Here is a 24,053-nt window from a genome sequence, read left to right on the forward strand (position 1 = left end):
GTATACTAAAATTAAAAATTTAGCTACACTAATAATTGTTAACAATAGTAGACTATATTAAAAACCATTTGAACATAAATAGAGTTTATTATGTCAAACTACTACAATCCTACATGGTGTGAATATTGCTACGAAATTAATAAGTAAACGTAATTATCTTTTAACCGACCCTGTATAATCTTACAAAACCTTATATTTTAAGAAAGAACAAATCGAGGAGAATCCAAAAATGTAAAAATATACAGGGTGTCCCATTTAAAAAAACGAAGTTATAAGCAACTTCCGGTATAACCGGAAGTAGCAAATAGATGAAAATATTTTCATTAAATAGATCAGTCTTCAAAACCCCCTTATTCCAATTTTCATAATTCAGTTGTCTTTAGTTCTCGAGATATTTCTAATAGGCCCTTTATCTGCCTCACCCTATATACTGCCAGTCATCCATGGTTTTCTCTTTTCTGTCATTTTCGGTGGCAGGTATTGTTTCAATGTATCTTTCCGAATGTGTTTCCTGTTGTATATTTGCCTCTGCTTTCAAAAGAGCAACTATGGGTTATCAACAGCATATTCAACGATCGATAACGGTCATGGAACTAGAAGAAGAAGAAGAAGAAGAAGAAGAAACTATAGATCAGTCCTATTTAAACCACTGACTTTTTAAATAAGTTTTATCCTGTTTTTCTCCTTTCAACATTTTCAGTTGTCTAATTCTTTTTTGTAGTTTCTCTAAAATAAGTTTTAACGCCTGTAAAAATATTGTTTTCAAACTTGTATTTACCTGTATACGTAGAGGATGCATCATCAAGAGATCCAAGAAGAAATCGCTAGATCCTAAGACTTCGTTAACTGTTACTCCTTGTATCGCAACGGCTTGGCTCAGGAACACAGCCAAATATCGATGAAGAGGCAGATGAAATGAGACTTGTAGACTATCATTCTATAATAATATAAAATAAATAATAGTTATTTATGAAACAGTTCGGGGGTCCGCTCCTGGAAATCGAAAGTGAAGAACGTGAAAAATTTAGCGCTCATAAAAATCAAAAATTAAGTGGTATAAACAAATAATAAAATATTAAAAATAAGATAAATAGTTAAAGGAAAGTGCAGTGTATGACACAACGCAAAAGCCTTCAAAAAAATTGTAAGTTAATGCATGCCTAGATTAATATTCATAAAATCAAAAATCCAGTACCCAATATTTAAGCATATGATCAAAAACAAATTAAAATAATCCACCAACAAAAAAGATGCTAGCTTCTAGAAAAGGGATGGGAGTATAACAGACCCATACACAATCTCTTCATAGACTTTCGACAGGCATATGATAGCGTAGAAAGAAGCCAAGTATGCAATGCCATGGCGCAGTTCTCAATACCAAAGAAACTCATTCGGATGACTAAAGTATGTATGGAGGGTGGAATATCAAAAGTACGTGTAAATAATAAACTGTCTGACAGCTTTGAAATCAACAGTGGACTCAAACAGGGTGATGCGTTATCTCCACTACTTTTAACCTTGTATTAGAGAAAGCCATGAGGTCGGCCGAAATAAGGACAGAACTGCTATCGGTTCAAGGTCATAAGTTATTACTAGCTTACGCAGATGACGTTGATCTCGTTGGAGACTCCATTCTATCCACAAAAGCCATTTTCAACAAGGTGGAAGGAGCAACAAGCGAAGTAGGGCTGAGAATTAATGAAGAGAAGACGAAGTATATGTGTATAAATAGAACGACACGAAGAGACAGGATAGGACAAAATTTGACGGTCAACAACTTCAATTTCGAAAGAGTACAACGTTTTAAGTATCTGGGGGGCGTAATCACAGGTGACAACGATGTTACTGAAGAAATAAAAGACAGAATCCAATCAGCAAATCGCTGTCTATTCGCACTGGTTAAGCTTATAAAATCAAAAAATCTTACAAGAAGTTCCAAGATCAAAATTTATAAATCCATCGTCAGACCAGTACTAACATATGGATGCGAAACGTGGACCATGACCAAATCAAACGAAGAAAATCTCAGACGTTTTGAACAAAAATACTTAGAAAAATTTTCGGACCTCACCACGACATTAACACAAACCAGTATAGGATCAGAACCAACATCGAATTAAAAGCACTTTACAATGACACCAATATTGTCCAAGAAATTAAATCACAGCGACTAAGATGGGCAGGCCACGTGCACAGACTTCATAACGAAAGACTTGTAAAGCTGGTATGGGAGGAGATTCCTACAGGCAAAAGACCACTTGGACGTCCCAGAATGCGATGGAGAGATAACATCCCAGCAGATCTCCGGAAAATGAACATTCCATTTGACCCTAGGTTGAAGGAAGACCGAAGAAATTGGAAGAAAGTGGTACAGTCAGCCAGGACCCACCCAGGGTTGTAGCGCTACGTGATGACGATGATGACCAACAAAAAACTTGTCGAGAATAGTTAAGACCAGCCATTTAGCAAAATTAAACATAAAAGTCAGGGACGGCTTTGGAAAATTTAATCAGGTGGAAAATAAATTAAATTAAAGTTGGTAGGTAGTGTTTTCTCTGAACCGTCGAGGGGGAAGGCACTGCCTGACGCCAACTTTAAATAAAATAAGCTTACGGGTATAATCCCACTCGAATGAAGAATAAAAGGAGCAAACCGGAGCATGATAATTCGTTTGACGAAGACGAAGAGGAAGCATTTAAGAAAAATAAGTCAACAATAAGAACACCGCCCCAAAAAGGAGACAAATAGTCCAGAAAGCCACTGCGCATCCGCTAGGAAAAATATTCTAATTCGGATTCTTTGCACAATCTTACTCAAAAAGGACCCCCTTTTAACAAATTTGCATGTTGCCAGGACCAAAAGTTGGTCAAACATTTTTTAAACGTTTTTTTTTTTTTTGTTTTTTTTCCTAAAATTATTTTTTTTGCATGGAACAAAATTTTTTTAGGTTTTTTGGATCATTCCAAACAGAAAAGGTCTTTAATGACTTTTCTCTAAAGTTGATAGTTTTTGACATGTAAGCGATAAAAAATTGAAAAATTGCCAAATCGGCCATTTCTAACCCACAAAAACTATGTGAAAAACTGAAAATTTGAATGTTGCCAAGGTAAGTAGATATTCTTTAAACATCGATTGATGAAATGCCGAAGAGTTTTTTGCAATACAATATTCAAAACTCCTTTGTTTTTTAATTGCTAATCAAGCGTGCGCGACACTATTTTCCACCGTTGCATGTGTATACAGTTATGGTGCAAATGAAAGAAATAAATTAGTTATTTCGTAAACCGGCGACTTTAAGGAAAAATCCCGAAACAGTTCGATTCTTATTTTTAAGGTATGATATTGTGGTATATATGGTATACTAGTGACGTCATCCATCTGGGCGTGATGACGTAATCGATGATTTTCTTTTAAATGAGAATAGGGGTCGTGTGCTAGCTCATTTGAAAGTAGAGACCGACCGATTAATCGGCTTCGGCCACCTTCGGCCAATATTTAAACCTTCGGCCAAAATTCGGCTTCGGCCAAAAGGAAGCCGAAGGTTTCGCCGAAGGTGGAATAATAAAATGCTCCGAGTATACTATACTATATTAATAATCTCTAAACAATATGCTTCGGCGAGCCTTTGATACTTTGAATAATATTTACACCCTATTTTATACCCTAATAAACCAAAACGTTTTACAAACTTTCAGGTAGTAGGTAGGATATAAATTTTAACAATAGGCCAAGATGTCTCAAAGATCTTCATTTGAATATGTCTCACGTAGTAAAATTCTGAGAAACTATAATAATTTTATTGTATTTGTTAAAACTCAAGATTACTGGTGTTTTGACTACCTAAATATTAATGGCAAAACATCGACCATCGACTATCCCTACTATAAATGCAAATATTTAGTCACCTTCGGCTTAGGCTTCGGCTTCGGCCGAAGGTATCCTTCAGGCCAAACTTCGGCATCGGCTTCGGCTTCGGCCAAAAAAGTCAACGGTCGGTCTCTATTTGAAAGGTTCTTCAATTCTCTATTCAGTAATATAAACATTTACATAATTATTTATACAGGGTGTCCAATAATATGTTTTGTCAATTTGTCAAATAATTTAATTTAATAAAAATTTTTTGGACACCCTGTATAAGTAATTATGTAAATATAATAATAATAATAAATGATGGTTGTGCTTGTTTTCGATTCAGAGGGTTGCACACCAGCTAGACAGGCTCTGTTTCTACCATTTCAGGCGTCCTCAGTAGCTTTCGTTAGTGTGCCTACCTCTGGACCGAAAAACAGCTCTACCATCATTTTAAAGGGAATCTGAAAAATACCTGAAAAAAATCTGAATTATGTAAATGTTTATATTACTGAATAGAGAATTGAAAAACCTTTCAAATGATCTGTCACATGACCCCTATTCTCATTTAAAAAAATCATCGATTACGTCATCACGTCCAGATGGATGACGTCAGTAGTATACTATATATGCCACAATATCATAATTTAAAAATAAAAATCGACCTGTTTCGGGATTTTTCTTTAAAGTCGCCGGTTTACGAAATAACTAATTTATTTCTTTCATTTGCACCATATTGTATACACATGCAACGGTGGAAAATAGTGTCGCGCACGCCTGATTAGCAATTAAAAAACAAAGGAGTTTTGAATATTGTATTGCAAAAAACTCTTCGGCATTTCATCAATCGATGTTTAAAGAATATCTACTTACCTTGGCAACATTCAAATTTTCAGTTTTTCACATAGTTTTTGAGGGTTAAACATGGCCGATTTGGCAATTTTTCAATTTTTAATCGCTTATATGTCAAAAACTATCAACTTTGGAGAAAAGTCACTAAAGACCTTTTCTGTTTGGAATGATCCAAAAAACCTAAAAAAATTTTGTTCCATGCAAAAAAAAAATTTTAGGAAAAAAACAAAAAAACGTTTAAAAAATGTTTGACCAACTTTTGGTCCTGGCAACATGCAAATTTGTTAAAAGGGGTCCTTTTTGAGTAAGATTGTGCAAAAAATCCTAATTCGAATATTTTTCCTAGCGGATGCCCAGTGGCTTTCTGGACTAAAAGAAAAACAAGAAATGGATGAAATAAAGAAAATATTAGCAGAACTGAAGCAGGAGATTAAAACAGAAATAAATAACTTAAAAACAGAAATGAAGGAAGAAAATAAGGAGACCAGAAGTGATATAAAAGAACTAAAAGAAGAGATAAAACAAAATAATGAAGAAATAAATAATATAAAACTAGAAATCCAAAAAATGAAAAATGAATGGACTAAGGAAAGACAAGACTTGATAGAAGAAAATGAATTGATTAAAAAAGAAAATAAAAAGGTAACAGAAGATATAAAAGAACTCCAACGAACAATAGAAATAATGGATAAAGACAAAAGGAAAAATAATTTAATTATTAGTGGGTTAGAAATAAATACTGACGATTCAGCAGCACTGAAAGAAAGAGCAGCAAATATGATTTGAAAGCATTTACGAGTAAATATTAATATTAAAAGAGCATGTAAGATTGGAATTAGAACATGCTTAATAGAACTAGGAAACGGGGAAGAAAAAACAGCCATTCTACGAAATAGGAACAAACTAAAGAATGTTGAACCTAAGAAAATATGGATAACAGAGGACCTTACAAAAAAAGAGAGAGAAAAAATGAAATCTCTAAGAGATAAAGCAAGGGAGATGAGGGATAAACGAAAAACAGTGAATAGGGTACAACAAAATTATAGTGGATGGTAAGGAATGGAGATGGAACTACAATGAGGAAAAAGTAGTGGAGGTAGTGAGTCCAAAAAACTAGCAGAGCGAGAGAGAAGAGACGAAGTAGAGGCCAGACAAGGATCAGAAAACAAGAAAATTACGAATACACTGGACAATGAAAATAAAAATATAGACTTAATTAGTGATAAGATTAGGTTTAGGAATTCAAATGTTAAACATAATAATAGAAATAGGATGGGTGGTAGAAATATTGGTAGTATAGGTAGTATAAGTAAGTAGTTGTAGTAGTAATAACAATAATGAATAATCAAATACTAATTTTGTAAATGACGAATCAGAACAAATAGAAATAGCGACATGGAACGTAACCTCTCGATGTAGCTAAACTAAACCCAAATCCGACACCTGAAAGGGTATAAGGAAGGGGAGAAAGAAAGAAAGAATGAAACAGTTCGTGAGGTATGCTTTTTGCGAACGCATGCGATGCATTTAGAGTATTTAGAGCACGAGCGACAGCGGAGCGAGTGCTATACATCGCGTAAGTTCGCAAAAAGCACTTCACGCACAGTTTCATACAATATTTTATCTACGATAAACAAATAAAAAAACTCTTCGTCACTGGAATTCATTTATATTCTACAATTTTTAGAACTTTGACATTTAAAAATTGTAACTTCTTTCAAACCCCAAAATTGTCAAAACTTTTGTTGTAATTTATTGCTCACATGTCATCACCATGACAACGCGACCGTTAAGGATATTTGATTATATGAAAGTGTACCAAAAAACAGTGCAAAAAGTAAATCCCATTTAAAATACATTGTTACTTCACGCACACTTTAAATCCTTCATGCACTGCTATCTATAATGACAGTTTTCACAAACTAAAAACTTATACATAATATGACATGGATATAATATAATTTATCTACTCTATGTCATATTATGTATCAGTTTTTAGTTTGTGAAAACTGTCATTATAGATAGCAGTGCATGAAGGATTTAAAGTGTGCGTGACGTAACAATGTATTTTAAATGGTATTTACTTTTTCGCACACTTTCAATGGGTTTTTGGCACACTTTCATATAATCAAATATCCTTAACTTTCGCGTTGTCATGGTGATGACAATTTGAGCAATGACTTACAACAAAATTTTTGACAGTTTTGTGGTTTGAAAGTAGTGAGGATTTTTAAATGTTAAAGTTCTAAAAATTGTAGAATAGAAATGAATTCCAGTGACGAAGAGTTACAGTTTTTTTATTTGTTTACCATGGCTTTAAAGGGATAATGTACTTACCACCGTAGTGCTTAAGTATGCAATTGCATGAAACCAATCTTTGAGTTCATTGAGACAGGCGTTCAAAACTCTTTTCGTTAAATGAGCTGTAGAAGCATCTGTCAAATGTGAAATAAGGGCCCACATTGGATACGCACTGGCTTCTAATTCCGCACTAAACGCTGCGTAGTAGGTATTTGGTTCAAATTCAATGTGTTGGTGCAGCTCTCGTTGGTTTACGTTCATAACTAAAAGTAAACGAAAAATAAAAATGGTTAAAGTAAAAGTATAAATCGAGTTACCAAATAACTTTTCCGACTGTAGTAATTGGAAATAAGCAGTAATGTGTATACTATACCTTGAAACATAGACAGGAAAACGAACCACCTCTCCAACAGATCATCGTCAGACATAAACTTTAGTGCTACAGGTCGATGAGAGAGTACGTTTTTTAAATCTGATACCAGAGGCCAATAGCAATGATCTTTCATCACTGGTTTTGCACAATCGACGACGTAATGGCAGCTTTCTTTTTGATCTAAAAAATAAGGACCATTTTAATAATTAAATACCTTTAATTCTATTAAAGTTAAAGAAATAATATTAGACTTAATCACAATCAGTTTGTTTATTGTACCTTGGACGACCGGTTTCGAACCGGTTTTGTTGTTTATCGTCAGGTCTCCGGAAAAGTTACTGAACCCTTTCGGTAATGCGTTGATCTATATGCCCCACGAAATTTAAAAAAGCTCTAGTGGTGCCTGTTTGTCCCTTAAGGGTACCCAAAGTCCGAAAATTGAATTTTCTATGTTTTTTTGGGTTATAATTGAAAATTATTGTCTGAAATCTTCTCTTTCCAACGATATATAACACATTATAGTAGAAAATATCCATGGTTACAAAATTATTTGTTTTTTGAACGTCTGCACTCAACTTATCGTGTACCGGTAACTTTACAGCCTATTAGCACAGTATATAGAGGTTCCACAGTAAAATCACTCCGCTGTCGTCGCTTTGATCTCAAGAAGTAATACCGGCAGTACGCAATTGGTAATTCACCAGTGGTGGATGCGGGTTTTCCCTGTTAAAATCAATACGTTTCTATGCGGGAGTTGGGCAAAAGCGACTAAGAACATTGCGCGGTCGCAATGCGCGACTATAGATTTTACTTCCAATTTTTCGGAGAATGGTTCTACTGTCCCTCTTTATACTGTGCTATTAAAGTGTTTTATGTTTTTTCGATTTCCCGAATACTCGGTTTTTAACTTTTGATGTCAAATATCTCTGGATCCTTAGATGATAGAAGGTCTAAATTTTTACAGTAGTTGTAGATAGATAAAATCAAGTCCCGCGTAAAGTTTTATTGAAAAATGTTCAAAAACAAGTAAAATAAAAAATAAAATCCAAACTTTTTTGGTTTTTTTGTTTCAAAAGTTTTAGTTTCAAAATAAACAAAAAATTAGGTCTCTATGTGCTTTGGTTACAGAAATATGTGACATAATGTTAACATTGTCGTTAAATGGGGCTTCGGGTGCCCTTAAATTCACTTTAATCAAACACATTACTAAACGCATTACTAAACATTTCATTATGTTATGCATCAAACAATTCGATTATATAACCTCAAATTTTCTAGAAATAGGTGTTCTTATACAACGTGGTTCTGTGTTTTTTGTTTCTTCAAAATTTATTCGTGTATTACTAATGGGATAGGTCTGGATCCCGCGTATGAAAAAAAAGTTGATTAATAGCAAGCTGAAAATTTGTTAATAGCTTAAGGGTGTCTAGTCGGATAAACTTTTATATATGGGAACACTGGAACAGGGGCAGTTTTAATTGTGGAACAGGTTAAAAATTTGGAACGGTCACACCACGGAAACGGCACATTTATTTTGTCCGACAGAATAGACTTAAACTCTCCGAACAGAGATTAAACTCTCATGCAAAAATCAGACTGCTATTTATCACCTGTCATAATTTCTGTCATTTGACGTATTCTACATGTTCCACTCATTAAAACGCCCATTTGGTGATAAATAGCAATCTGATTTTTGCATGAGAGTTTAATCTCTGTTCGAAGAGTTTAAGTCTGTTCTGTCGGACAAAATAAATTTGCCGTTTTCGTGGTGTGACCGTTCCAAATTTTTAACCTATTCCACAATTAAAACTGCCCCTGTTCCAGTGTTCCCGTGCATCAAAGTTTATCCGACTAGACACCCTTAAGCTACTAACAAATTTTCAGCTTGCTATTAATCAACTTTTTTTTCATACGCGGGATCCAGACCTAGGATACATTGGTGCCAATATAGACCACTACTGGGAGAGAGATGCCCATTGTCCTACCAAAGCATTTAAGGATATTTAAACAAAATAGATCACTTTAGGCACCATTATAATACTATTGATCATATTTTTGTCTTCCCCGAATCCCAGAATCTTAACAGATTTCCCTAAATTTTCCTTTTGTTGTTGGAGTTTCTTCTTTTGGTGCTGACCTCGATAGCATTTTATATCGTTTTTCTAAGTTTTCAACGCATTCCTCTAGTTCTTCTTTTGTATTTATTGTTGGTATTGCACCAATAGTTTCACTTTTAAACTAGGGGGCCCAATTCAAATTTACCGCGATGTAATGCTTGTTTGTAATAATTATTGGTTCAACCGTAGGCAAGTTTACTCCACTAAATTATGAAATTTTGATACTATTGACAATTACGAAATTTTGACACTATTGGAATTTAAAATTCATAGGTTAATTAAGTTATATCATCGATATTTTGTGTTTCCTGCGTTATTCCTTAAATTTATAGATTTTTGGCCTGCATTTACATAAAAAACATTTGTTTTTAGAACTTTTTAGCGACGTGTTAGTATAATATAATATTTATGGATTACCGTCGAAGGCCTATGGTATGGATGATACAAAATGTGGGTTCCGCAAAGAATTTGGAACAAGAGAGGCATTGTTTGCGTTTAATGTCCTCTCTCAAAGATGCTTAGATATGAACCTGGATATTTATTCCTGTTTCATCGACTTCGAAAAAGCGTTCGACAGGGTCCGACATGAAAAACTAATAGAATTATTGAAAAACAGAGATATAGACAGACGAGATTTAGGAATTATCATCAATCTGTATTGGAATCAAAAGGCCAATATAAAGATAGAACAACAAGAATCCGAGAAAATTGATATAAAGAGAGGGGTAAGACAGGGTTGTGTTCTGTCGCCGCTACTGTTTAACCTATACAGTGAAGCCATATTTCAGGAAGCGATAGCGAAGCTAAGTGATGGAATCTCTATAAACGGAAGAATAGTAAATACCATAAGATTCGCTGATGACACCGTTATAATGGCAGACACCCTGGAATCGCTACAAGAATTGCTAAATAGAATTAACGATTATTGCATTCGATAAGGACTAAAAATAAACAAGAAAAAAACTAAATTTATGATCGTCTCAAAAACAGAACATGGAAATGAAAGATTAATGATAGAGCAAACCCAAATAGAAAAAGTAAAGACACACAAATATCTGGGAACCTGGGTCGATGACAAAAATGACCAAAGCAAATTGAAAGATGTCCAAGTCCGAATTGAAACTGCAAGGCAAGCATTTATAAAAATGAAGACACTGCTTACAAACAAAGACCTTCAGTTGCCTCTCAGATTGAGGGCTCTAAGATGCTACATATTTTCTATATTGCTATACGGAATGGAAGCTTGGACATTGAAGAGACAACACATAAGAAGAATAGAAGCGTTCGAAATGTGGTGTTACAGAAGAATATTGAAAATTCAGTGGGTTCAAAGGATTACCAATGTTGAAGTGCTACGACGTTTAAATAAGGAGTTAGAAATTATAAAGAGTATAAAAACTAGAAAACTGGAATATTTGGGTCACATTACCAGAGAAGAAAAATACGAGTTGCTGAGAATTATTATGCAAGGAAGGATCCAAGGAAAAAGAAGCATAGGAAGAAGACGCATCTCCTGGCTGAGGAACCTTAGAGAATGGTTTAACTCTAGTTCATTATAACTGTTCAGAGCAGCAGCTAACAAAGTGACCATAGCCATTATGATATCCAACCTCCGATAGGAGAGGTATGAATCTGTTTTTTGAGTTTACTACTCCTAGTTTAAAGACAGGGTACAGTTATAGATAAAACTCAATTCTACTTACTATGCAAGTTGCTCTTAATCAAAATTTTGCTCATCATATATTTGAGACTTTCGACCATGACGTGCAACAGATTGAGCTGTTCGGTCATCTTTAGAGCTAAATTTTCATTTGAAAATAGCTGGACGCTGACGTGGACTACTCTATTGCTTAGCGTATCAGGATCGGCTGATCTCTCTAACATGATGGATATACGACTATAGTGAAGAACCACAGCTCTTGTTAAGGCTTCCTGTAAAACAAAAAGAAGATGAATGAATGGAAAAGAAAAGTATTTTGAAAGTAAAGGCATTTAAGATTTAATTACGATTCAGAGACCACTACCATCTGTCTATGGTCCATTTCAACCTCTTGGTATCTTCAGCACAGCATGTAGTGGTGCTCCGACTCGAATTTAAATATTTTCGCCCCGTATGCCAATTACAATGAAATAATTAACATTTAGACGCAATAACGACAACTAATAAAGGAAAGGCGAAGTCCAAGCGACCCCATTTTTGAACAAATAAATATTTAAAAATAAAATCTTTTAGATTTCTGAGGTCGGAAACAAATTCTCACTTATACCTATACCCTATCCTTCTAAAATTTGGAAGGAAAAAGGGCCATGAATGCATAGACGTGGGGAATCTATAACATGCATTCGACAACACATGAATTCGTCAAGGTAAAGATGAACAAATTTGTTTAGTAGTACTCAATAAGTGAGTAAAAACTCAGGTAGATAAAGGCATTTAAGATTTAATTACTATTCAGACACCACTACCATCTGTCTATGATCCTATTCAACCTCTTAGTATCTCCAGGACAGCCTGTAGTGGTGTTCTGTCTCGAAATTAAATATCTTCGCCCCGTATGCCAATTACAATGAAATAATTAAAATTTAGACGCAATAGGACCGCCCAATAGAAAGTCGCCTTTCCTTTATTAGATGTCGCTATTGCGTCTAAATGTTAATGTTTTTATTGTAATTGGCATATGGGGCGAAAATATTTAATTTAGAGTCAGAGCACCACTACAGGCCGTCTTGAAGATACTAAAAGGTTGAAATGGACCATAGACAGATGGTAGTGGTCTCTGAATCGTAATTAAATCTTAAATATCTTTACCTACCAGCGTTTTTACTCACGTATTGCGTACTAGGAAACAAATTTGTTCATCTTTACCTTGATGAATTGATGTGTTGTGGAATGCATATTATAGATTCCCCATATCTATGCATTCATCGCCCTTTTTCCATGCAAATTTTAGAAAGATAGCGTATAGGTAAGTGAGAATTTGTTTCCGATTTCAGAAATCAAAAAGATTTTATTTTTAAATATTTATTTGTTCAAAAATGGGGTCGCTTGGATTTCGTCTTTCCTATTTTAAAAGTGTGTAAAATATTTAATTCCCAACTGAGCGCGTTCGGCTTACAAAGCCATATTCAGAGCTACGCTACGATAGAATATGTCATAAAAATACATAAAATGTTCTGCATGGTCTAAAACCTAAGATTTTTGATCAATTTTATCCGAGGTATATCAAAAAATATTAATTTCACTCAAAAGTAAAGTACCTTTATATTTCACAATATTGAAAATTGTTTTTATGAAAAGTTGTTTGGAATGAAAGATTATTTGTATATGTAGTGTAACTTTACTATATTAACTAAATATTTTGAAGGAGTAGAATAGTATGTGCATTACTATGGCAAAAGTCATTGCAATTATGTGTTAATGAGTATACTTAAAAAAATGATAGACGAATTTACTATTACACCTGTTGACACGTAATTCAAATGGCTTATCATAAAAATGCTGCAAAGCTAGTCACCATCTTATCGCCCAATGTTTACAGTATAACAAAATTCTTATAAAATGATGCAAGTTAAATAAATGGACCACAAATAACATTCCTATAGAAACACTCGTATAATTAATAAATTTTTAATTTTAATAAAAAGTATCTATCATAAACAATGGGGTGCCGACTTCCAAATTCTTATGACTGTATACAAAACCCTAATTTGTTCAAAACTAGATTTTTATTTATTTATTTATTTATTTCAACGGTAGAACCATTTACAAACGAGTACAAAAAAAAACAGTAAAAGTAAAAATCATATACAAAAAACATCAAAAATCAACGAATAAAAGACAATTAAACAACAAAATTTGTAAAATAAGACAGTAAATTCAATAACAGAAGATGAAAAATATCACATATTTAAATAAATAAACTCTGAAGCTGCCTTTTAAAGACATTAATGCTTGGACAGAACGGATCAAGTAGCATTTCATTGCATAAGCTGAGCACTCTCGATAAGGGAAAATGACGAGCATACTCAGTCCTATGAAAAGGAATAAAAAAGAGTGCAGTGTGTCGAGTTCTATGTATAGTGTTTAAGTACACATTATCCAACAACGACGGACAGTTGATAGCATTGTTTAGAATTTTTAATAGAAACAACATATCAGCTCTCAACCTGCGGTTCATCAGCGTAGCAATATTAAATTGAGACATTATTCCTGAATAATCTATGACGAAATTTTCAGTATTTCTTATATTAGTCTGTGCTTTATAAGTTAAGGATCTTAGAAACTTCCGCTGAACGCTCTCCAATTCATCAATGTAAACTTGATGAAATGGAGACCAAACAACAGAGCAGTATTCAAGTCCTGAGCGCACTAGAGAGCAGTACAGTAATTTGAATACAGTAGGTGAGAGATCATGACTGTTGCGATAAATAAAACCAAGATTGCGAAATCCTGTTTCCTTAATTTTAAGATAATGGCTTCTAAATGTCAATGCACAATCCAATAATACACCCAAATCTTTAATCTCGGTAACTGAATCCAAGAGTACATCATTAAGAACATATCTATTAGCTGTTAGATTATTTATACGACCAAATGAAATACAAGAACATTTAGTCGGATTTAGGCTTAAACCATTTTGTTTCGACCATAAACATATTATATTATTAACATCATCTTGCAGAAGATCTCTATCTGATATATCATGTATGTAACGAAATAACTTAAGATCATCAGCAAATAGTAGAAAGTGTGAGTTTTTGATAGCCTTACCAATATCGTTAATGAACAAGTTAAAGAGCAAGGGACCACAATGAGACCCTTGTGGGACACCAGAACAACAATGGAATTCTTTAGAAACATAATTGTTGATACGAACTTGTTATGTACGTCCCATCAAAAAGCTTTTAATCCAATTGACAATGGGTTCACCAAAGCCAGACGCATGAAGTTTATGAACCAACAGGTTATGATTAACCCTGTCAAATGCCTTTGAGAAATCAGTATAAATGCTGTCGACCTGAATCTTATTCTCAAATCCACCCAACAAGTATTGTTGGTAGTTGACAAGATTTGTTACAGTTGGCTTTCCGTTAAAAAAACCATGTTGCTCATCAATAATTATGTTTCGGCAAGCCCAGGTAAGATTTATCGATACCAACTTATCTAGAAGTTTTGGGATTGCTGATTGAACAGTTATACCTCTATAATTATTTACACACTCGCGATTGCCAGATTTATAGATAGGTGTAAGAAAACTATTTTTCCATATATATATATATATATATATATATATATATATATATATATATATATATATATATATATATATATATATATATATATATATATATATAACCGGTTCTATAGCGTTCTACGCCTTACGGTACCCAATCGCCAAGCCTGTCGATCTAGCCAGTCATTTTCTTGAAGATTTCTTTCTGACATGGCTTTTGTAATTCCTTGTTTCCAGGAGGTCGGTGGCCTGCCTCTTTTCCGTTTTTCTGGCGGTATCCATCTCATTGTAATTTTTGGTAATCTTTCATCTCCCATTCGTTGGACGTGTCCATACCAAGTAAGTTGGTTTCGTTGTACCTCGTCCACTATTGTTTTCTGCTTACCTACTTTTTCTCTGATCTGTTCATTTCGAACATGGTCCCATCTCGATATTCTGGCAGATCTTCTAAAAAAAATCCATTTCAGTAGTAAGCAGCTTATTTTCGGATTTTTTTGTCATTTGCCACACTTCGTAGCCATACGTTAAAATTGGTTTCAGAATAGCGTCGTACATCCTCATTTTTGTATTTAAATTTATGTTATGTTGCCATAAGACAGGGTTTAGGGCTCTAGTAACCTTTCTAGCCTTCGTCACTCTATCATCTATACTGGGTTCCGTTCTTCCACTATTTGTTAATTTAATCCCTAGATATATATACTCTGTACAACCCCTGATGTAGTCACTTCCGTCAAGATCTAGGTCCTCCTGTTGTATTTGGTTACCGATGTGTAGATATTGTTTTCCTTATGTTTACCTCTAAACCCCATTTCCTGTATTCTTCCATCAATTTTCTGGTCATATATTCTAAGTCTTCCTTATCTTGGGCAACTACCACCTGGTCGTCTGCGTAATTCAAAGTGTATAATGTTATGTCTCCGATTGGTATACCCATACCACTGCATTTCTGCTTCCAAAGTCTGAGAGCACCGTCGGTATATATATTGAAAAGAATGGGAGATAAGCAGCACCCTTGTTTAAGGCCTTTTGTTACTTGGAAGCTAGATGACAGATGGTTACCTCTCTTTACCCTTGACATAGAATCTTTATAGAGGCATTGTATGGCTTTGATGACAGTTGCAGATATGTGTGTATTGTCCAAAACCTCCCACAATTTTTTCACGGGCACTGTGTCATATGCTTTCGTTAGGTCGACAAAAAGTATATGTGTGTCTTGTCCACGTTCTAGTCTTTTTTCCATAACCTGTGTTAGACAGAATATATTATCGATCGTAGATCGGCCGGCCCTGAAACCACACTGTTCTTCGGATTCATAGGGTTGATATTCTTCGCAAATAATGGTTTTCAGTATTCTGCCATATAAACGGCTCATTGTGCTTGTTACAGTTATTCCCCTATAATTGTTGACATCACTTTTACTTCCCTTTTTGTGTATTGAAGAGATCCAGCCCTCTTTCCAGCTTTTTGGAATTTGTTCTCCGTTAATAATTCTGTGAAGGAATTCTGTGATCATTTGGATTAATTTCTTTGAACCTGATTTTATTAGTTCTGCGGGAACATTATCAGGGCCAGGTGCCCGACCATTTTTTAATTGTGAGATAGCTTTCTGTACCATTTCTGTTGTTATTGTTATTTCTTCACCTTCTACTATTACTGGGCTTGATTCTTCTTGTATGTATTGTGGGCGGTCTTCAGTCAGCAAGGATTTATAATGCTGTTCCCATGTATTTGTTGTTATGTTGTCAAGCCTTACATTTTCTGTTGTATCTGATCTCAATGTTTTGATAAACCTCCACGATTCTCTACTTCTCCTACCACCTATATATGTTTCCAACTCATTACATTTCTTTTCCCATGAATCATTTTTTATCTGCCATACGTCCTGTTTAAATTTTTTGAGGGCGTTTCTGTATTTTTCCTTGTCTTCTATCCGGCCAGTGTTTAACCATTTTTGGTATAGTTGTTGTTTATTTTCTTTTTGTGTTTGTAGATGTTCGTTCCACCAGCTATTACCTTTATGTATTCTATTTTCTTTTATACCTAGCGCCTCTTTGGCGGCTTGGTGTATACTTGAAATAATGTGTTGGTGTACGTTTTCTATGTTTTGTGTCAGTGTTCCTTCATCCAATATATTATCTAGTCGGCTTCTGTATAGCATTTTTGTACTGTGGTGCTCTAAACTTTCTAGATTATATCGAACCGCTTCAATTTTCTGTCCATTCCCTGAGTCTGAGACACCCTGTTTCTGTTGGGCCCATGAAGGCAGTATTATTTTGGATTTTATCAAGTAATGGTCACTTCCAGTTTCTGCTCCTCTGTATGCTCTAACATCAAGGATTCTCAGTTTAGTTTTTTGGGTCACAATTAGATAATCAATAATCGATTTCAAATTGCGTGTTGTTTGAATCCACGTGTAAGTATGTATATCTTTGTGTTTGAAGAATCCGTTCATGACTTTTAGTTCATTTCGCGTACAAAGTTCTATTAACCGCTCCCCATTATTATTTAGGATTTCTTCTCCATACCTTCCAATGACATTACTTCCTATTGTTTTGCCCACTCGTGCATTCATATCTCCTAAAACTAAGAGCTCCCGACTTTTACCGATTTCTATTATGGTGTCTTCTAAGGTTGCGATATATTGTTCTTTCTCTTCCACTTTAGCATTATCAGTCGGTCCGTATACCCCTACAATTGATAAACGACGCCCCTTTACGGTCAAATTCGCTGTTATTATTCTATCGTTTATTGCTTGCCAACTTGTTATATGATTTTTATACTTCTTATGAATGAGTATAGATACTCCTCTTTTGGCACGTTCATCCTTTCTGACTCCACTATATATGTGTACATATTCTCCTACATCGTCTACTCCTTGTCCTTTCTTCTTGGTCTCAGTTAACACTAGAATGTCCATGTTCATTTTTAAACTTTCTTGCTGAACTTCTGCAGTCTTTCCTTTAATACCCTGTATATTCCACGTTCCAACATTCAATATCCGTTTTCGTTGCCAATAATGTGGAAATATAGATGATGACAATGATAAATTGAAAATTTGTTGTAAAGGTTTACAAAGGGAAAACATACAGTTCTTAATAAGTGCTGCAGGTATACCATCAGGCCCTGAAGAATATGTAGTTTTTAAACTCATAATTCCCTCAAAAACATCTGTCAGACTAAATTCCAGAGTTTGGACATCTACACTGTACTCTAAATCAAAGTTAGGTAAATTATACTCACTATTATTATATGTACCCGAAAAATAATTGGCAAATATATTGACCATTTCCTCACCACACTGAGCCATTACATCCCCACCTTCATTAGACATTACATTAGAATAAGCGTTAGACCCACGTGTAGCATTAACATGTCTCCAAAAAGAGCGGGGATTGCTTGAAAGATTTGCTTGAATATTCTCTAAATAGTTTTTATAACATACTGCTTGTAATGATTTATATATATATTTCCCTTAACACTGAAAATTCCTCATATGAGTTGCCTGATGCTTTAAAATTCCGGTGAGCTATTTTTTTCTGTATGTTCAATCAATTCTCGTGAAAACCAAACTGGAAAGTTCAACGACTTAAACCGATTGACAGGAACAAACATATTGATGGCGTCATATAAAATATGGTAAAAATTTTCTATGCAGCAATTAATATCTGATACATCTAATACCTCGTTCCAAGGAATTGATGCTAAATGTTCATTTAAAACCTGATAATTACATTTTTTAAAATCATGATAAAAGATATCATATTTAAGAAATAAATTTAAATTAGCTGCAGGTAACAATATAGTATAAGCTGAATGATGTTGAGAAGTATTCAATAGAATATCAGTAGAAATCGACACAACTGCATCCCTCTGCGTAAAAAAAACTAGATCTAAAAATTTATTATTAAGGTTAGGCAAAGTATTTACTGACGTTAGTGACGTATTAAGAAAATTGTAGCAAGTACAAACAATATTTGCTGGATAGTGTTGCGGACACTCAACTGTTACACCATCACTAAGATTATACCAGGATGCCTCAAGTAGGTTGTACCTACAACTCAGCCAAACACTGTTGAAAGTGGCTCCACAGATCCATTGGCTACTAGCCTCCCCCCCTCCATTTGGATGTACTTTGAGCTCTATACACTTAAGACCATTACTATTCAATACCCACCAGAGACCGTTAAGTAGTTGTAACCCCCTTAGGATCATCTTGGTTACAGCTCTGGCCATATCCAGTACATTTTTCAGTAATTAGAATTGCACTGGGAGCACACTACACAAACTCAGTTGACAGTATGTATGTTGAATCAGGAGAACTACCCCTTCAACTCAGGAGAGGATACCTTAGCCTCATATATGCCTCAAGAGTATCAACTAACCCACAGGTATCTGTTTATAAAAACACATTTACAGATAGTTTTCCATCGACATTTAATAGTGGGAAATATTGTATCCTCCGTTTTATCATCGAGTGATAGCAACGTTACAAAGCTTTGAGTGTAGACGTTACAAAATAACAGCTGTTGAGTTGCAGCCGCACAGATTTGGCGTTGCGCACGTTGTTGTATATAAAAGAGTTTTAGCTCAGGTAAGTACCGTTCTAAATACAGCTATAACTTCGTTTCCATATTGAATTTCTTAATAAAATTTTAACACAGTATTTCTATATCAAGGAATGTTTTTACGTAAAAAAAAATAAAAATCGATTTTTTTAATTCATAGAGAAAAATCTTCTTAATGTGAGCTATATACAAACCTTATAATCGGAATCCGGCAACATATTCAACAGCAAACACACGATCTTCTGTGGAAATTCGAATTTAACCGTCCAGAAAACTAATTCCTCGAGAAACGTTTTGTGCACCAAGTTCTCTATGGGTTCTGGATTGGGTAACGACTCGAGGGCTTCTTCGTATTTTCGACGTGATTCTACCAGGTACTGTTCATACTCGGTGGTTGGGTTTTCAGGAATTTCGTTTAATACCCGATATTTCTGAAATTAAACAAATTATATGGTTATTATACAGTTTATGTTGTTATGACAGTTCTGTAAGATTTACTACTACTACTATTATCGATTTACAGAGTTCTCTAACGCCTTCCGACTCCTAACCACCATTCTTCTCTGTTTAGCCATAGACCTGCAGTGATTTCTCTTTTTTCTAGTTCTTTTTCAATTCCTCCCTCCAGCTTCTTCTCGGCCTTCCTCTTTTCCTTCTCCCTTGTGGTGTCCACGTCAAAATCTTTTTAGGGATCCTGTCATCTGACATTCTCTGTACATGGCCGTACCATATGAGTTGTTTTGTTTCTATGTCATCAATTATTGTATGTGTGACTCCCATCATTTCTCGTATTCTCTCATTTGGTATCCGATCTCTTCTTGATTTGCCAGCTGCTCTTCTCCAGAAGTCCATTTCTGTTACTAATAACATTTTTTCTCTAATCTTTGTTTCAGTGGCCAAACTTTACTGCCATATATGATATTGTTTGGTCCCACATAATGCCTTTCATCATGGATATGGCTCTTCTTTCCTGTATGTTTCTGTCTTTTATAGCAGCATCGAGTATTCCATCTTGATTTATATTCATGCCCAGGTACTTGTATTCATCACAGTGTTTAATTGCTACCTCATCGTCTAATGTAATGGACTGTTTTGTCCCTACAATACAAATGGCTTCAATTTTCTTAATGTTGTCCTCGAGACCTCATATGTTATATTCTTCCATTAGCTTCCGCGTGATGTAACTTAAGTCGTCATGATCCAGAGCAATCAGAATTTGGTCATCAGCGAAACATAAAAGTGTATTGTGTTGTCTCGTCATTGAGAGGGATTTCCATGCCATTACATTTTCTTTTCCACAGCTTGAGTGATTGTTCCAGATAAATTTTGAAAAGGGTAGGCGAAAGACAGCAACCCTGTTTCAATCAGTGTTGCCAATCGGCGTATAATTATCCGATTTGCGTATCTTTTTGAGAGTTGCCGTATCTTCTCCGTATCTTTAAATAAATCGGATATTTGCGTATATTTTTCAGTGTATCTACCAATCTACTACAACAGACAATAACAAAAATAAACTTAAAAAAAATCCGCTTCTCATTCATATATTCCCAACAACAGATTTATTTTCTTTGGTTCCACTCAAATTTCTATAAATAGCCTATATATTGGATGATTGTTAGCGGCATCCGATACTTTTCATGGTAATTATCTAAGATAAGAGGGACAAAAGGGACCTGTGCGAATTGTTTTGTTTCCACTTAAGGCATACTGATCCAATTCAAATTTCAAAAACAGGGATTCTGCTGTCCGATTTTATTTATGGGGTTTAAGTCTTTAAACTTATGATAGCTACTGCACGATTAAGTTTTATAGCTTTATTTTTATTTTATGTAGCACAGTGCAGTGCTTAAGTAAACGTCTGTCTGTTGAAATAAGTTTTGGTGTGTGAAAATACTTTTTTATAATGGATAAATGGTAAAATTAAAAAATGAAGCTAATATATATTTGTTTCCTAATTTAAAAAAAGTATTTTCATTGCTATTCGTTCTACCATTTTCAAACACTAATGTAGAAAAGGGTTTTCAGTAATGCATTCAATATAAAAACAGATAAAAGAAACCTCTTAAATACATCTACAATTAGGACTTTATTGGCGACAAAATATGGTGTCGGTAATACTGGCTGTGTAACATTTACACCTTAAAAAAATGTTATAATGTAACATATGGCAAAATAAAAAATAAGAATTTTGTACTTTATTATATTATGTTTTTTTGTGAGTTTTGGATTACGTACATGTTTACGTTTTTAATGTTTTAAGACTGTCAGTTATGTTTCTACTGTTTTAGTTGTAATAAACCTTTAGTTGCTAAAAGAGAGTAGGGGCAAAATTTCGGACCAATAATTTTTAAACGCATTTATTATTTTCGCATCCTGAGAAAACTAATAAATATTTTTGAAAAATTTAAACGCAGAATGAAAGATTACATTATTATCGAAGGCCAAAAGTCCCTTAGAATAAACAAAAAGGATTTTTTGAATGAGATATTTGAAATTAAAAATTACACTCAATTTTATCTTTTATTTTACCTCTGTAACTTATTACAATAAACATTGTAGGCTTACGTGGCTTGCTCGGTAATAATCGGGGGGGGGAGGGGTTATAACCCCCAACCCCTACTGGTTAAGCCTATGAGCGTATCTTTTCGTGACAAATTGGATCTTTTTCTAGCGATCGTCAGATAATCTAGAGAAATGCGGTTGGCAACACTGGTTTCAATCCTTTCGTGACCTTAAATCCCTCAGACATCCTTGATCCAGTTTTAATTTTTGCAGTCGTTCCATTATACAGACTTTGAACTGCTGTGATAAGAACATGTTTAATATTGGTTTGCTGTATGGTTGACCATATTTTACTGAGGGGCCTAATACTATGAGTATTATTAAATAAAGCATATTACCTGTGGATTAGTAAGAGCTGTCGTGATAACTTTTCTCATTAACCCACCCATGTTGTTAAAATCCGACAACATGGTTATGAAGGCGTCGGCGTCCTGAATGGCTCCTTTGTACGCGTCCGCCGTTCCCATCCGACTGTTTTCTCGTAGATGTTGTATGAGACGCAGGATTATTCTAGGCATCATGGCTTCTGCTACGCACATCAGATCTGTGGGCGCCTGTCCTTTGGTGGATCTCTTGTTAGGGCCGTGTCGTTCACAAAAACTGCAAATACAAAGAAAATTAACAAATACTGTAACCATATGCCTTTAGCCTGGCGTTAGACAGATCAACAGCAGAGAACCGCACGCGTTATAATACCAGCGCAACCCCACTACGAATCACCTCTCCGATGAAACCAATGAGTGATGGTTACAGAGAGTGTACTTGTTCCGATGGTAGGTTACGGAATCAATTAAAAATAAGTGTAAACAACGAACAGTAATATTTATTTTATTTTTGGTTAAAAAGTGTGCTTATTCATCTCGTAAGAGGGTTGTTTATTGTTTGAGGGCAGCGAAGGGGAGTCTGAACTGCCTGCCTGCCGTGACGATACTGCAGAGAGCACAACACTATTATCTACATGTTTGCGGTTTTACAATATGGCTAGAAAAGGCAATAAATTACTACATCTGGCGTTTTAAAAGCTCAGAACCTTTCTGTAGTTTTAAGAAACGTCTTCGAATGCATTTCCAAAGTGCGTTGACATAAAGGTCTGATAAGGTAATTAATTTATGGGGAATTCAGTTTGTTAAACTGAACACACCAAAAACATATGGTTAGGGATACATTTCGTTTCGTAAAACTTCTTAGCATCTGGTTTGTATATTAAATGTGAATTTTATATGACCGTTTTGAGAAGGTATTAAAAAAATAAAATTAGCAAAAATAGTAATTAAAGCGTGTCACCACATACTTAAGAAGAGAATCGAGGATCATTAAATTAGTTCCACTCGGTGTACTGAACTGGGAAGGAACTCTGCCGTGGCAAAGGTACTTTGGACTGAAAAGATGCGTTGCCGGAACTGTAACCGCAGTTAGCGGTAGCTGCCATCTCCGACCCGGAGAATAAGTAGCTTTGTGTCGATATTTGATTGTGGTTACACTGGATTGAAGTGTGATGTGCTACGAGTCTGAGTGTGTAATTATATACATAGATTTATTCCGTGTAGCGTGATTGCTGTTGTATATACTGTGTTGTGTAATAAATTATTATAATACTGTTATTATGTTTGTGATGATAGTAGCTACTTTTTGTGACGTTGACTCTTTTTACACCTTGTTCTGGGTCGACCTCTTCGCTGACGTCCTCCTATTGTACTTTACAGTAGCATTTTCTGTATGTGTCCTAGCCATCTTAGTCGATGGGTTGTTTGTACTCCTAGTATGCTTGGCTCCCTATATAACTCACAGATCTTCATTTGTTTTGATCCAAATGCCGTTCTTTATTTTTTCTCCAAATATTTTCCTTAGTACTTTTCGTTCCCCTATCTGCACCATTTCTCTGATGCACGAGTTACTATAGGCCTAATAACCTCTCTGTGTATTCTTAATTTGGCACTTCTTGATATGCATTTATTTCTTAGTAACCTATTTAATGCATAAACATACTTGTTCGCATTCATTAGCCTACTTTGGATTTGTTGTCTTATATGTATTTGGTTTTCGTGTTTATTATTCCTAGATATTAGAACCTCTCAACTTCTTCAATTTTAAATGTATTATTATTTGTTTGTACTATTAAATACTTTCCTCTTTTATATTCTTGGTCTGTGCTTTCCTTGTAAGTTGTTTTTATGTCATTAACATACACTAACTTTTTATG

The 24,053-nt window shown here is 34.7% G+C and overlaps 1 protein-coding gene across 1 annotated transcript in view; it reads right to left on the reverse strand.

Annotated features, from left to right (window-relative positions):
• The window catches only part of LOC126889845 (E3 ubiquitin-protein ligase Ubr3), a 171,462-nt gene that overhangs the window by 87,860 nt on the left and 59,549 nt on the right, over nucleotides 1-24,053 (reverse strand). Inside the window, exons 3-8 of the mRNA XM_050658529.1 lie at nucleotides 22,192-22,453; nucleotides 19,486-19,722; nucleotides 11,196-11,424; nucleotides 7,376-7,555; nucleotides 7,039-7,265; nucleotides 779-937 (exon numbers count right to left, since the gene is read on the reverse strand). Of these exons, the coding sequence (XP_050514486.1) occupies nucleotides 779-937; nucleotides 7,039-7,265; nucleotides 7,376-7,555; nucleotides 11,196-11,424; nucleotides 19,486-19,722; nucleotides 22,192-22,453 (1,294 nt within the window). The remainder of the gene's footprint in view (nucleotides 1-778; nucleotides 938-7,038; nucleotides 7,266-7,375; nucleotides 7,556-11,195; nucleotides 11,425-19,485; nucleotides 19,723-22,191; nucleotides 22,454-24,053) is intronic.

The sequence above is a fragment of the Diabrotica virgifera genome, chromosome 8 (assembly GCF_917563875.1).
Source record: "Diabrotica virgifera virgifera chromosome 8, PGI_DIABVI_V3a".
Taxonomy (NCBI): Eukaryota; Metazoa; Arthropoda; class Insecta; order Coleoptera; family Chrysomelidae; genus Diabrotica; species Diabrotica virgifera.